At 38.9% G+C, this 15,097-nt stretch overlaps 1 protein-coding gene across 1 annotated transcript in view; it reads right to left on the bottom strand.

The window, feature by feature from the left end:
* Positions 1–13,949, bottom strand: part of LOC104083694 (absent in melanoma 1 protein-like) — a 19,178-nt gene extending 5,229 nt beyond the window's left edge. Inside the window, exons 1-6 of the mRNA XM_009587263.1 lie at positions 12,484–13,949; positions 5,343–6,807; positions 5,082–5,258; positions 2,448–2,495; positions 2,235–2,353; positions 733–889 (exon numbers count right to left, since the gene is read on the bottom strand). Of these exons, the coding sequence (XP_009585558.1) occupies positions 733–889; positions 2,235–2,353; positions 2,448–2,495; positions 5,082–5,258; positions 5,343–6,807; positions 12,484–13,235 (2,718 nt within the window). The 5' untranslated portion in view covers positions 13,236–13,949. The remainder of the gene's footprint in view (positions 1–732; positions 890–2,234; positions 2,354–2,447; positions 2,496–5,081; positions 5,259–5,342; positions 6,808–12,483) is intronic.
* Between the last annotated feature and the right edge of the window lie 1,148 nt (positions 13,950–15,097).

Raw genomic sequence — 15,097 nt, 5'->3', positions numbered from 1 at the left:
TGCATCTTCTTTCATCAGTTAACATGTCCTCTAGCAAATTAAATCCTAAGATAACACCAAGCAAGCTGTTCTTGAAGAGAACTGCAATTTAAACAAGAATTGTAGTTACAAGCAATATATATTCCTCCCTTTTCCTTTCGTAGTCAAATAACTTCATAGCTCATGCTTGTTTTGGCAACCTGCAAAGGTAACTACTAAAAGTGCATGTAGGAAGGCTGTTCCACCACGTGTGAACTCCCTGATAAGTTTGCACATACAGGACTATTTTTTGAGTATCAAACAAGGTTTGGTGTTTGACACTAGAGTTCATACTGAGTGTAAATTTGGTTTATATTTAAAAAAAAAACCAAAAACAAAAACCCACTCACATCTTTTGAAAATATGAGGCTGTGGATTTACTGATGGTTTTCTGGGATGTTTTTCCTGAGAGATTGACCAGGCTAAAAAGCATATGCTGTACATAGCATTTTGGACGCTATTCTAACAAAAAACACTGAGTTTTCTTCCTGCCCTATCCTTCCAGTGGATGTTACCATAATCCCCATTGTACAAAAGCCCCCACATTTATTTTGTGATTAAACCAGAAATTCAACATGGAAAACTGTTTCATTCATTTACAACTCATGTTACACTTGTGTCCTAATACACCAATCACACTTTGTATCAGTAAAAAACATCACCAAACATTAAGTTCTATACAAAGTTTTCTTTGCTTATACTACTTGCCTTAACAACATGTCTTATTGAGCCAATCACTGCAGGCTTTAGAGATTTGCATTCATTTTGCTCTTCAGAAGTACCTGCACCCCAAATATCTGGGAGTTCCAGCTCTCCTTCTTCCAGGGGAATAGAGGGACCTTCAAAATCTGGTTTCTCATAGAGTATCCAGCTTCAAATAAAAAATTCTTATTTTTAATGGTGCTTTATCAAGTGTGATTTGCAAAAATCATACTCCCATTTAACAAATCCTTTCACAAGAAGTATTATTTCCAGACCCTTCCCGCCACCCCAATACAGCTTATCCACCCAACACTGCTGATGCAAGCCATTTCTGGTCTCTGTGATACTTTAAAAGCAATATAAAAACAAAGATGCCTACTGCTGACTTTGTAATTTCATCAAAAGCTCCTCCACCTTTTTAAATTGATGATTTGGGGCAGCAAGACTACTGTCTATGAATACCAGACTTTTGCATGAGATACTAATCAGAACCAATTTGTAGGTCAGAAAATGTTGACACTGCAGACTGCTGCATCGTGTATAAACAGACAAGCTACTTGGATCCTGCGAACAGCAGCCTGGAGTTCCACAGGCGCTGGGATAGATGTGCCAAAGAATGATAAGACTGCTCAGAAGACAAGCACAACTTTATTTTTAACGGCAGGTTTGAATATATAACTAGATAAAAACTATATCCATCTGCATATACAAATCCCTCCCCTGGAGCTCTCAGTTGAAGGAGGGAAAAAAACCCCAGTACCCTAGTCCATGCTGTAAAAGACGACCTGGTTCACACACATCAACAGATTTTCATTCCAGTTTTCTGAAGCTGAACAGCAATCGGTGTGCTTCCCAGTACCTCCTACTGCAGCTAGTCCTCGTTTCTGCAGCTTACTATCAGATCATTATTTTTGAGAACCTACTATTTGACTGTATTACATAGCCTGGCCACAACTTAACTTGCCATGCTATGCACAGTAATAATGGCTGTTCTGTTAATGCTACGAAGAATGTAGGAGATGAACTTGTTTTGAATTACTCTTAGGCAATCTAGTTTTTTGAGAAAAATTCCCTCTGGACTTATCAGAGAAAGAGTCAATTATCTCTACAGCACCACCTTATACCTTTAGACATGGAATTAATCTTCTGCATCCAAACCCATGTCAGACCTGGCTTTAAAATCCTTTGCTAGCCTTTTAGCCCAATCCAAATACTATGCAAGAACCCATAAAGGGGAGAGGAGTCAAAGGGACAGAATCTGTCATTTCACCCTATGCCTATGCCTGGTGAAATGTTGCACCCCTCCAGATGGTAATACTCACTCAATTTGTCAGCAAAGTAAGTTTCCCGGCCCAGAATTTCCTATTGCCGAGGTAAAACGCCACATTTCTTGCTCATGGGTGTCTACGTTACATTGCCATTTGCAAGGCAGACTTACTGTGAATTACATACTGGTTCTGTTTCAAAAGATTTTTGGATAGACCAATGATAAAGAGCGAAAATTAATCTCTTACCATCCTCTGATGACTTTAACTAAAATTCTTGGTGACAGAACCCAAGAACTGCAATCCAGAACATCATGGAAAACTTCAATACCATTTTTTTGATAGTCTGATTCACAGTATATCACCAGCTGTGTTAAAAAAAAACCAACAACAACATATAATTCTATCTTGCTATACTTTAAATATAGAGAGGAACAGTAAAGAAAACAAAATTGATCTTACCTTGCCAGGTCTGGGATTGATTTTACTTTGCCCATTTCTTGAAAGTGCCTAACAGACAGTAGGGAGAGAAAAGTCACAAAAAACCCAAACCAAAAACTGATTTAATAAAAATGCTCAGCTATAAAAAAAGAGGTAGTGAAACAAAATAAAAATTAGTCTGAATAGTAAAAAGCTGAAAACACTTCAATTACACCTACTTACTGCTTCAATCCCTTCTTTCTCCTGAAGAGCAATATCTTGCCACAAATGTACAAGTTTACACGCTTTTTTTTTTTAAACTCTGAATTATCATCTCACTGAAGCCAACTAACCTCAGACTTGAAATGCTTTAAAATCCTTCTGATCAGCTTCCTATATATTCCAGCAGTTTCATACCAAGAGATTGCCTAAAAAACTGGCATTAATAAAGTACATGCTCTAAAATGATAAAGATATTAATGGAAGTTTAAATGTCTGGTAACCATAAAGCATGAAATAATTTTGAAGGAATATATGAAAAGACTGAGAAGGTAGGATGGCATATACGTGTATGAGCTAATTAGCATAATCAATTTTGTGCTGAATACCGTGTAACAAGATAGGTTTCTTCAAAAAGCGTGAGACACTGTGCAATAAGCAATACAGTAAAAATGCCAAGAACAAATAAAACACATTGAGGTATACAAAATCTAAACCAGCATTGAAGTCAGTGGTAAATTATGAGATATAGAATATACAGGAAAGTTGTGGTTATATCACATCATCTTAAAAAAATAAAGCAAGCGTTGCAATTATGCATTTGGTTTCCTAGCAAGGACAGGAGTGCTCATTCCAGGACAGGGTCCCGCTCTTCTAGGAACTATTCGTACAACAAAAAAAAAAACCAAACGGATCCTGCCCCTAAACAGGTTGCAGCGTAAGATAACCAGCAACACATGCAAGGAACTAATGCGAACGTATTAGTCAGCATGCAGGGCAGGCAGTGGTCTCAGGACAGGGTTCCTAACCACCATCAGATTTTTGTAGGCATCATCAAGACACATTGAAGCATGACTGGTTTTTTAGCCTGTGCTTCAATTCCAGTTAGAACTTGCTCTGTGTTTTAAGGAATGCCAAAGTCATTATTCTGGGCTGCCCTTACTCTTTTCCTTCACATTACCCATTAGCCATTGCATCATCATCTTCTGAGTGGAAGATGCACAGTATGATGCACACATCATACAAACATTCTTGGTTCCCGTCTAACTTGAGCAAGACACTTCAGAGCCAGCAACGGTGCTGCAGAAGTCCTGGAACCCTAGGGAGCCTAACGGGCTTCTCTCAATAGCAGTCTTATGTGTGTACATACCCCCTTGTCATATCAGGCCTCCACACTCTACTGAAAAACTAAAAAACTGAAACCCACTCAGGGACAACAGTTTAAGTAGCAAAAAAAAAAAAAATCAGTACTAGTCGTTTAGCTTTAAACTCAGGTTTTGAAATCCAAGCAGGACCATCCAGAGTAAGAAAGCCTCTTTAACTGGCAGCATAAGTATACACCACTGCAAATAACCCCTCTAATTTTCATCCTCTCGCTAATTAAAAAGCTTCCCATGAGAGAAAAATCTACATCCTCAAAATTGCAAGGTAGCATGGATGAGGGATGAAAAATCTACCCTCAAAATTGCAAGGTAGTACCTTCTGCAAGGTGAAGAAGAAAGGAGTTATTTCCACTATCCCCCACCCCTTTTAGTAGAACTGTAACAGCAGCTAACTATTAGCTTTGGAAAAGTATTTCTCAAACTTCTTATATGCTGCTTCAATTCCACAGATCACATTAATGTAGCTATTAAACTCTGGAGAACATATTTCCTCCCATGGTACTTAGATCTCCGTATCATAGTTTTCCTCTCGGGTAACAGTAAGGGCCCACATCAACAGAAATAGCAGATACTATAGGACATTGGTTCATCATTTTGAAAACAGAAATTACAAAGTTCTCCCACATTAGGATAAAGTTGCCTCGAAAGGAAAACGCAGGTCTGCCTTCACTCATGATGAATAGATGCTCATAATCAGACAAAGGCACAGCCCTCCACTGTAGCAGCGCTTTCAATAATCACTACTATTCACTTCTTAAAGTGTTCTTAAAGAATATATATTTTCTATCAAATGCATGGGAATACTGGGAACAAAAATAGAGGGCTAAAAAAAAGCTTGCCCTGTTACTCATTTAACAGTGCAAGGCTGAATGTCTTGCTGGAAGAGGAGGGAGATTACTGTCAACAGAAGAAGCAGGCACGAATTTTCTGAAGTTCACAGAAAGCATTCTACTAATTTACAACAAAAAAATAAAGTTAGCATGAGATTTGTTTCAAAATAATACAAAATCAAGTATAAAGACCTATTCAAACATATACTTCCAATTCATATTTGTGAAGAGTGTCAAAATAAGGGCACCATGAAGAAACACAATCATGTTAATAGATGCCATCTCATTTTCATGTGTAGCCAACATCAAATGAAACTGGTACCATACCTACGTTCACCTCTATGTATTTGTAATCTATGTATTCTAAGAGGGGAAACAAAACAAAACAACGTATACACATCATCTATAGAAAATACAAAAGCTGAATAACTTTCCAGGCAGATTTTAAACAACACAATACTTACATCCACATCTAATAAACCAGTGGGGACACTTGATTCATATCTGCTTGTCCCTAACCAGCTGGAAAAACTTTTCTCAGGGTTCCCATAGTTGGGCATTTGTAAACTTAGTTCTTTTTTTGCACTATCTGCTTGCATGTACTTCTCCACAAAACTTGGAAACTTCATATCTGAAAGAGACTGAATTGCAAAATCAAAATTAACAGTCATTCATCAGGTAAACAAAATTTTACATGGTTGCATTTCACGAATGATCTTTATTACCTCAGATTTTTGAGGCATGCCGAATGGCCCAGAAGCATCCTGTTGTAAAGGAGGCATCCCTGAGGAGTCAGTTGTAAAAGCTGTTGCAGTGTTATTTACTGAGGTGACAGAAGGATTAAAAAACTTTTCTTTAGATGTAGAAGACAGCAAGCTTGAGAAGAGGGAGCTTTTTTCAAGCCGGGATCTCTTAATTTCACCATCTGTACCATCAATATTCTCTTTTCCATTTATTTCCTGAATAAAGGCAGGTTCCTCTCTATTACATGATTGCAGGGCTTTGAATATGATACTTTGCTCTGTCGATGCACGCTTGGGCCTGACTCTGGCTATCGTTTCCAGGCTTTGCATTTTAATTTGTTGGGCCGGTAACAGATCCTGCGTTTTTTCCCTCCTCAGTCCCAAACCAAAAGTAAATACACCAGGATCAAATACTTTCTCTAAGTTGTCTTCATGAATGGGAGGCATTGCAAAATGGGGTGCTGGGGACTTGGGAAGTTTTGACCTCTTCTTTTTCTGGGGTAAACAAACCGAGCTGTCCAAGTTTTTTATTGTTTCAGCAAACTTCTTCATGTCAGATGGGGAATCAAAAATGCTATCATCTTCAGCAGATCCATTACAGGTTTTGCCTGGGCTCTTTTGTGCATTGAGGTTGTGCTCTGATATCAATACACTGTCCTGAATCCTGTCATCATACCGCACTGCTGCAAAGCTCAAATCTCCTGGCTTTGCCTTTTTATCTCCATTTTCCATCTGCTTAAATTCTGATCTAGAAACCTGATGAGATGGTAAAGGATATTTATCATCGTTGCAAGGTGATAAAACCTCTGTGTTTGGCAGCATCTTTTCTTCATTTCTGTGGAATTCTGAGCTTGTGTTATTTCTTTGGTAGGAAGTATCTTGAGTATTTCCACTTCTACTGGGCGAGTGCAAAGACAGTTTAAAAGGTGAACTTTCTTTCTTAGCAGTGGTTAATTCTGGATCGGGTTGTTTCAGAGAGACACTACTAGCATCAATTTTGCTGCTTTGGTTAAAAAGGGATATTGCAGCTTTTACTTTAAGTTCTGTTGTCTTCCCAATATCCTCATAAGAGGCAGAGCCTTCTTCATTTTTGCCTTTTAATTCTGCAGTGCTTTCTTTCTCTGGTGTGCCGTTCTCAAATAACTTCTGGCGACTGCTTTGCTTATTTAATGTTTTATCAGGCTGTTCACTTTCCTTAGGTTGTTTTCCAAATTTCAGCTTTGCTCTGCCAACAAACGTGCTTGGTACAGTACTATTTTTTGAAGCAGGGATGTCAGTGGTCCTCTGACTCTGGTTAGCGCATTTATTTTCAAACAAGGAAATTTTGTTGGCAATGTTGCTGTTAGTTTTATTAACTGGTTTTTCAAGAGTATCCTGCTCACTTTCTAAACTGTCTTGATTCGTAGGTGCTTTAAAATTCAGCTCTATGTTCTTCGGTTTGGCTGGACTACAAGAGGCAAAGCGATACAGAGTTACATCTTTGATTAATCTTGAAAAGACTTGTAACAATTTTCAAAACAATAAAATGTAGCATTATAATGAAATTTTCCATAGTCATATTCAGTTTAAATTTTGGTATCTCAAAAGGAATTAACTAATAAAGGAATAACTATATGCATGACAAAAAAAAAAAAAGACACTAAATAAGGAGAATACATTTCATACATGTACGTAGTTCTTTAATGCTTAGTAAAACAAAAAACACAGCAGCCTACAGCATCTGCAATTGAGGCAGAGAACTTAACTACTTATGACTGACAGACATTAAAATTTAATAGTGAATAGGCAGAATAAATTATATGCATGCAATTCCCTACAGAGTTTAGGAAACAAATCCCAATTCATTAAGGTGATAATGAGTTGGTTAACATTTGAATATACCTCTCCAACAAGTTTTGAAGACATCTGCCCAGATGCTTTGCAGCCCTTACACTGCAGAAGCAACCTTAAATCGAGTGAAAGACCTCTTCTGGCCTCATTAATGCTGGTAGAAAAGGTAACTGCCCCCAATCACCGCATCAACACTTGGTTAAGCGAACACCACATGTGAGGACTCTCCCATTTCCTTCAGGTAAAGTCAGCTAACAATTTAAATTGTGTAAACTAACCCTGCTGATTTTACAAGAACTGAATTAGGAAACACAGAAACTTCTCCATCAGAGTGGATAGAGAAGCGTGTACAAGCACATAGCACATAGTACTCATGTAACTATGGCAGAAGGGTCATGGCATGCAGCTGAGGGTTTTAAGCCTCCTTCCTCTGAATATCTACATCCAGGAAAAAAATCACTTGTCCACATCACTTGCTACTGCAGGAACAGCATGAACAGCTGTGAAGATGCAGGGCACGTGTCTTCAAAATTTATCAGTCAGATATAAGGAGTGTCAAGGAGCCCACCATCACCTCAAAGGCAGACCTGTTCTCCAAAGAGGAATCTGGAGACAATCTCAGCGGTGGGAGAACAGGCAGAAACTGCACTACATGAAAACTGATGATGGTAGGAGACAAAAGAAACTAGCTTGCAGCAACAATCTCCAGGGCCTCAAATGCTCTATCAATCAATGGATGATTCTGGTATTTAAGTGCTTTCTTCTTTTTTACCTGCACGAGCTGTGTTCACTGAGCTCTCAGACAGCTCTTCAGCCCAAGAAAGAAGCATGAGGTACAAGTGAGTTAACATGAACAACCCAAAAACTGAGATCACTCCTTTCTCCTCTTCCTCAAGAGATCCATCCCAAGTAAGAAAGTAAACCCTACTAAAGCAAGACTCTGCAGTGTAGAAGCTTCTCTTCTTGGGAAAAGCATGAGGAACAAACTTACTGAAATAACAGAAGGAACACAAAATCAGCTGCCTAAGAATCTATACAGAAAGCAACTGTTAAAAATCACCATGTCTTTCAGAGAAGACTTCCCGACAGTGCTCACTGTAACTACCAGCCTACTCCCGTTGGTTCACAACTGGAAGGCTCTTATGAAGAATACGTGATCATTAAAAACGGAAGTGGTAAAGTTAAAAATGACTGACCATACTTCAGATAAGTGCTAATAAAACACACTTGGAAAATATAAGTCTAGAAACAGAAAAAAATTACTTCAGAAAGGGGGAAGGCAGGGAGGGGAACTATCACACAGCATAAAATTAAATATATTTAGACATTACTTTTCATTTGCAGTACGACTGTTTTTCCTAAACTTTTCGAAGTTAAATTATTCTATGATTTTTCTTTTTGGAAAATGAATCTAAGTTGCAAGGGACCTCTAAAGGTCAGCTAGTCCAACTTCCTGCTCAAAACAGGGGCAGCTTCAAAGTCAAATCAAGTTGCTGAAGGCTTTGTCTGACCAAGTTCTGAGTATCTCCAAGGGTCGAGATTTCACAACCTTACTAGGGAAGCATTGCAGCAGGTCAGCCACTGTCACTGTTGAACTATTTTTGCTTTATACCCCATTGAAACTTCACTGTTGCAACTCGCGACCATGGCCATTGTCCTCTCACACCTCAGGGATGAATCTGGCTCTGCCTTCTCTATAATACCTCTGTAAGTAACAAGAGATGACTGAGGACTACCCATATCCTTCTCTTCTCTCAGCTGAACAAATTAAGCTGCTTCAGCTTTTCCTTATAAGTGCCATCACCTTCTTAATGGCTCACCACTAGACTCATTCCAGTTTGTGAACATCTCTCTTGTACCAGGAGAAGAGAGTTGGAAGAGGAGGGAGGGGTACAACTCGATGTAATGCCCCAAATGCAGCCTCAAGAGCACCAAATATCTTCTCTTTGACTGCTGGCTATGCTCCTGCCAACGTAGCCCAGTACAGGCTTAACCTTTATCTCCTACAAGGATGCACTACTGACACATGCCGAATTTGCTGTTCACCAGGATCCTTCATGTCCTCTTCTGATCAGAAAAAGGTACTTATCCTCTCCTTCTACTTGTATTTTCAAGAGGTATGCTAACGGCCTAGTTATCTTAATAGACTCATTTCCATATCATCCTTTTGTCAGCCTGTCACTTGCACTACTACGTGCATTTCAACATAACAACACATATCTTCCTAATAAAATCTGTCTCTCCCTGTATGCCTTGACACAAGCAAGTTTAATGGTTAACACTGATAGTTATCAGCCACGCCCAAAACCTGTTTTAAATGAACAGCTAACACCTCAAAGGTATAGTTTCAAGCTTTGCAAATTTACACTGAAACAACCACTTCAGCACTCTGTATTTTACATTCTGCAGTATTTCAGCACAGCAGCAGCCGCAGAAAAACAGCTGAGACCTAAGAGCAATAGAAAGCTCAGCCCTGGAGCTCCATCCACTACAGCTGGCCTCCTCTAACTAATCTTTTCATTACACGCTTTTTCCATACTAAGAAATACTGATTTTAAATACAGCCAGAAGATGCCTTATTGTAAGAACTGAGTTTCTCAGCTTGTTCAAAAGAAGGAGATGTTGTCTGAGTATCCTTTAAGCCTCCCCTCTACTGTGGGGGAAATGCATTGAAAGACGGATTCACTTAACAGTGCAAACGCTTTCTTACAAACACCCCGGTGTTGCTGATTCCTACTACACATTGCTGATCTGCAATGCCAGCAACAAGCAGGCACAAGAGAAATACTGATGTCCTTCTCTTTGGCTACACCTTGCAGCTAACCTGTGGAAGCAAGCAGTTAAACCTCTCCCAATATAGTCATAAATGGAAGGTGAGTCACATAATTGAAGCATACTGTCCAAACGACCATGTAAAGCATGTAACTGATGCCAAAAAACATTGGTGTCAAAACGTCAGATTGAGGTGAGCAAAAAAAAATGGCATGTTAACAGAGCAGAATAATTCAACAAGTGGGCATAAATGCAAAGCCAACTACAAAACCATGTCTGAACATCAAATATGACAACTGAAGCCAAGTTTTCCGCTAAGCACATCAAAGTAACTACTGCCTGAGGTTTTATTTGCTGATTAAGATGTACCATCAACCTCGGGTTAGTCTCAAACCTGATAGGTTTCCCTTTCAAAAGCTAGAAGCAAAGTATCCTGTGACTTCCAAGTTGCCCAGTACACAGACATAAGAGGAGAAAAGACAGAAAATGCTATCATTACTTGCAGGGAACCAGCAAAACCGACTTCTTTTAAAATTGTTTCTTAAGAAACTTGATTCCCAGAATTGGCACAATGTCATTAGTAAGAGACATTATGCATTTTTACGGGAAAACTATTTGATTATACAAAACCCATCTTGTAGGAGGCAACCGAGTTTGTGAGTAACGAGTATTTTTCAACCTGAAAGGGATTCATGTGAAGTATCTAACAATAATTTTTTAACCTTTGAAAATGGAAAAGTTATCTGTTCTCTAGTTCAAAGCAATAACAAGAGAACAAAAACACACTTTCTTCTAGTAACGGCACCATCTTTTCCTTTCCCATTCTACAGCAGCTTCATCCACGTCCAGGTTTATAGTTCATGCGTTCTGATGAATAACTACAAATTGTACCAGGTAATCTGACCGTATCAATTTGTCTGGCTAAAGAAACTGTGAGGTACTGTGCAATGACAACTATCATATGCATCAGGAACCTTGCATGCAACATGGCGGTCCCCACCCAGGGCTAAAGTTCCTACAGCAGCAGATAAGGCCAAGACACAGAGTGCCATACACCCCACAAAATCAGGTGAAATAGAACAGGCTGTTTATTCATTAAAAGTAAATCTGTCAGAAAGGATACTTGTCTATGACTTTTTTAGTACAGCAGAAGATAATTCACTGTACAGCAAGCCAAGGAGATACCAGAAAAATGAAATCCAGCTACACAAGCATTTATAACTTCACCATCACTAATGACAGTGACACAAAGGGAAAAATATGAAAGCTACCTTTCCTTTGAAGTTGTGAAGATACAAAACTTCAGAGTTTAAGATTTGTGATCTATACTGCCAGACGGCAAAGCATCACCACATACAAAAATACCAAAATTTAACTTTCAGTACTAGATGTTTTTAATTCAGTTATGAATGAACAAATCAGAAGTAGCGTATTACAAATTGTGCAAAGGAAATTGTTCCTAATGCTCCTATGCTTCTTAGATGTGGGAAGCATAATTGGAAACATATGTGTTTCTTAAGCCATTAACGTTGAACCTTCACATCCCTCTAACACAACTGAACGACAATTCTGAACACTCAGTGTACCTCGGCTGGACCTATAGGATTCAATGTACTCTGACACCTATAAATTAATGCACCAGAATGAGGAAAGCAATAGCGCATAGTACATAGCCATGACAATCTAACAACAGAAATTACGAATGTAATAAAATGAGAAGAGAACATAATAGAATCCAGGAAATCAATCGCTGGACTCATACTAGTGATTACAGTGGAAGTTATAAGTACATCTACTTCTTTGTAATCCTAAGGAAAGCACTGATCACCTCTGTTTGACAGATGACAATTTCTTTGAGTGTAAAACCAAATCCTGCAAACTAATATATGCATAATTCTGCAAAAGCCTGATGTTATTCACGTGCATAAAAATTTACATGATTCATCCTGCACATATTTATGAAAGCAACTATACGTATTCAAATTTCTGGAGTGTGATTTATCATATCATTTGAAGGATCGAGTTTATATTGCATCCTATGTTTCTTCATAAAATAATAGCAGAACTTAAGTTGTTTCAAAGAACAAACTGAACACATTCCTTATTCAAAGATTTTCACACACAAAATCTTCAACCACATCCTCAGCTGGTTACAGGCGGCAAAACTACATTAAGGTCAATGACAGCCGAGCTAATCTGAGCAACAACGGGGGCACTGACGATGATGACAGAGCAGCTTTTATGTATGTTAAATTATTCCATAAAATGGAATTGACATAGAAACAAATTCCCTATCCATAAAAAAAAGGAAAAAATAATTATTTTTCCAACACATGTAAACTACAGTGTTTGTTAAGTGGTAACTGTAATTATGATAAATTTAAAAAAAAAAAACAGTTCTTAGTTGAAAATAATTTAGGTAGATAACAGGTACATAGCTAGTGTTCCTACAGAATCCTCGAAACAGATACAGGCAAAATTACAGCTATGGGGATAAGGTAAACTAGTTTATGTTACTTACAGGCTAATCTTTGTCGTGACTGTTCTGGAAGCATCCAAACTCTTCAGCTTCAAGCTGTCTAAATCGGAATTTGTCTGTCTCTCAGCTGACGTACACAGGTCTCCATTTTTAATCCCATCAATACGTAAGAAAGCTCTTCCATCCGAACCATTACCATGCTTTACTGCCTTGGTCTCATTTCTGCCTTCAGCAAACACCAAGGCAGCGTCTTCTGTTTTATCAGCCAAAGAAACTTTGGGAGACTCCAAGCTGTCTTCCCCAAAAGCCACAGGTATAGTTCCCTTTTCCACCGAAGTTCTTTTTGTCATTGGGTTACTCTCTGGCGATGCTAAAGGTTGCCTTTTTGAGGAGTAATCTTTTACCTGACCCTTCAAACCAGTAGGGGAAATAGGGACAGCGTCCGACTGATTCTTTTTATATGATCTTCTCCTTGCAGGGGTTGTGTTTGAGATCTGCTGTCTGCCTTTGTCAGCTTCAGTTTTAGATGCCCCTTTGTGAGCAGATCCAACTTTTAGGTCCTGATTGTTACCTGGGGAAGAAGAATTCCTTTCAGGAGTCTGTTGAGGAGACTTTGCTTTTCTTTCCAAGTTTATTATCTTGTCTGAAAACACTTCAGAAGGGACATCATCCTCAAAAACAGATTCTTCTCTTGCAGTAGTCTCAGTCTGGTTTCTCTCTCCGTTTGGAATGTCACTAGACGACTGAGATTTTCTCCTTTTTCCAGATCTTTTATTAGCAGATTTTTTATCCATTGTGTCCGAGTCACTACAATTTTCTTCTGATGTAACAGTCACAGGTTCATTAAGGAGTTCGTCTGTTTTTCTTAGATAGATATCAACTGTTAACACTCTAGCAGAATGTGTGTGTTCACTCGCTGCAGATTGCAACTCGTATGGCAAATCCTTTGGTTTTGCATGCCCAGGCTCCTCAGACACCCACGTGTTCACGAGCTGCTTGTGGCTTAGGATACTCTTTTCTAAGTCTTCACTAGACAAATTTCTCAAGCTTTTTATGAAATCTGGAGTTGTGGAATTATTTATATCTGTGATGGATTCTTTCTCCGCTTCCAGGGTTTCCACATTCAGACTACTCTCAAAGAAAGAGTTTTTAATGGTTTCACTGCTGCTGCTCCAATCTGCTGACCACTCACTGTCAGAAGAGACTCCCCTACTACTCCATTCTGAAATGGTATCACGATACAGAGGCCCTACTTCCCCACTGAAATTGTATTCTTGCGTCTCAGAAACGGCATTCACGTTTCTCACTTGCTTCTGTACTTGAGGAGCTCCGTATCCTTCCTGTATGTGCCTACAGTATATTGGCTGCGCTCTGTGAGGAGAAACTGAACTCTCCCCTTTCCGATGTGAAGTGTGTTCTAGTGAACTTTTGACGTTCTTCCTTTTCCCTGTACCAAACAAATTTCCAAGTCTTTCCAAAACTGGTTTCTTTTTATTCTCTTCTCTGGAAGAATCTGCAAATTGTGAGGTGGACTATAAAAACAAACAAACAAACATTTGGTTAATGTCAAAATTGTTTCTATAATACATTTGTTTGTATTAGCACCACCTATAAATTAAAAGGACACAGTGAATGGGAACAAAACAGCTTACTGAACAACACCAGCTCTCAAAAAAGAACCAGAAAAACAAAACCCTCAAAAACCAATTAAAATCCTAAGATCCTTCTCTATGTTTTTGCCTGTGTTTGTTTACAAGTACGCTCATCTTGCTTTACAATACCAGTATTCTATGTCCCAAACCTCACACTTTTGCACAATTAGTTAATGTCACCCAAAATAATACAGGAAAGTATCCTGCTGTCTGCAAGACTGGGGACAAACTGCTTGGTCAAAATTTTCCTTACAAAAACAAGAGTGGGGAGTTTAACTTTCCTCTCCATACTGGCTGAGTTAGTTTTGACACTTGTACTGGTAGAGAATAGTTTCAAAGGCATAAGTTGTATTACAATTCATAAATTTCTTATTAATGAAGGCCAATAAATACTTGGGTTGTTTTGGGCTAGAAACCCCAGAACTGTAACTGCTTGGTCAAAATTTTCCTTACAAAAACAAGAGTGGGGAGTTTAACTTTCCTCTCCATACTGGCTGAGTTAGTTTTGACACTTGTACTGGTAGAGAATAGTTTCAAAGGCATAAGTTGTATTACAATTCATAAATTTCTTATTAATGAAGGCCAATAAATACTTGGGTTGTTTTGGGCTAGAAACCCCAGAACTGTACCAGCCACTGCATCATTCAATGAGCATTACTGGGTCAAATACTGCCCTGGATTACTCCTGGTGAAGTTCTCCCTTACAACTTCTAATTAAAATGGTAAACAGGAAACACGCAACAGCATTGCCGAGTATACACGCATATTTGCATTTTAATACATTAGCACTTTTTACATGCCGGTACGATGAATGCTTGTTTTGAGATGTCTATTTCAAAACACCGAGAGTATTTCCTACTTCGGTGGACCAGACCTCCCGAGGAGAGGCAGCACGGAGGCTGCTCCGGCGCGTTTTAAACTTGTTTTTTGCTGCAGACGCCGCGACCTCCCGCCAGCGTTCCGGCGCCTCTTCCACCGCCCAGCGCGGGCCGGGCGGCGCTGAA

This window comes from Fulmarus glacialis, unplaced genomic scaffold (genome assembly GCF_000690835.1).
Source record: "Fulmarus glacialis isolate BGI_N327 unplaced genomic scaffold, ASM69083v1 scaffold43131, whole genome shotgun sequence".
Lineage (NCBI taxonomy): Eukaryota > Metazoa > Chordata > Aves > Procellariiformes > Procellariidae > Fulmarus > Fulmarus glacialis.
This window is presented reverse-complemented; position numbering and strand designations above follow the sequence as displayed.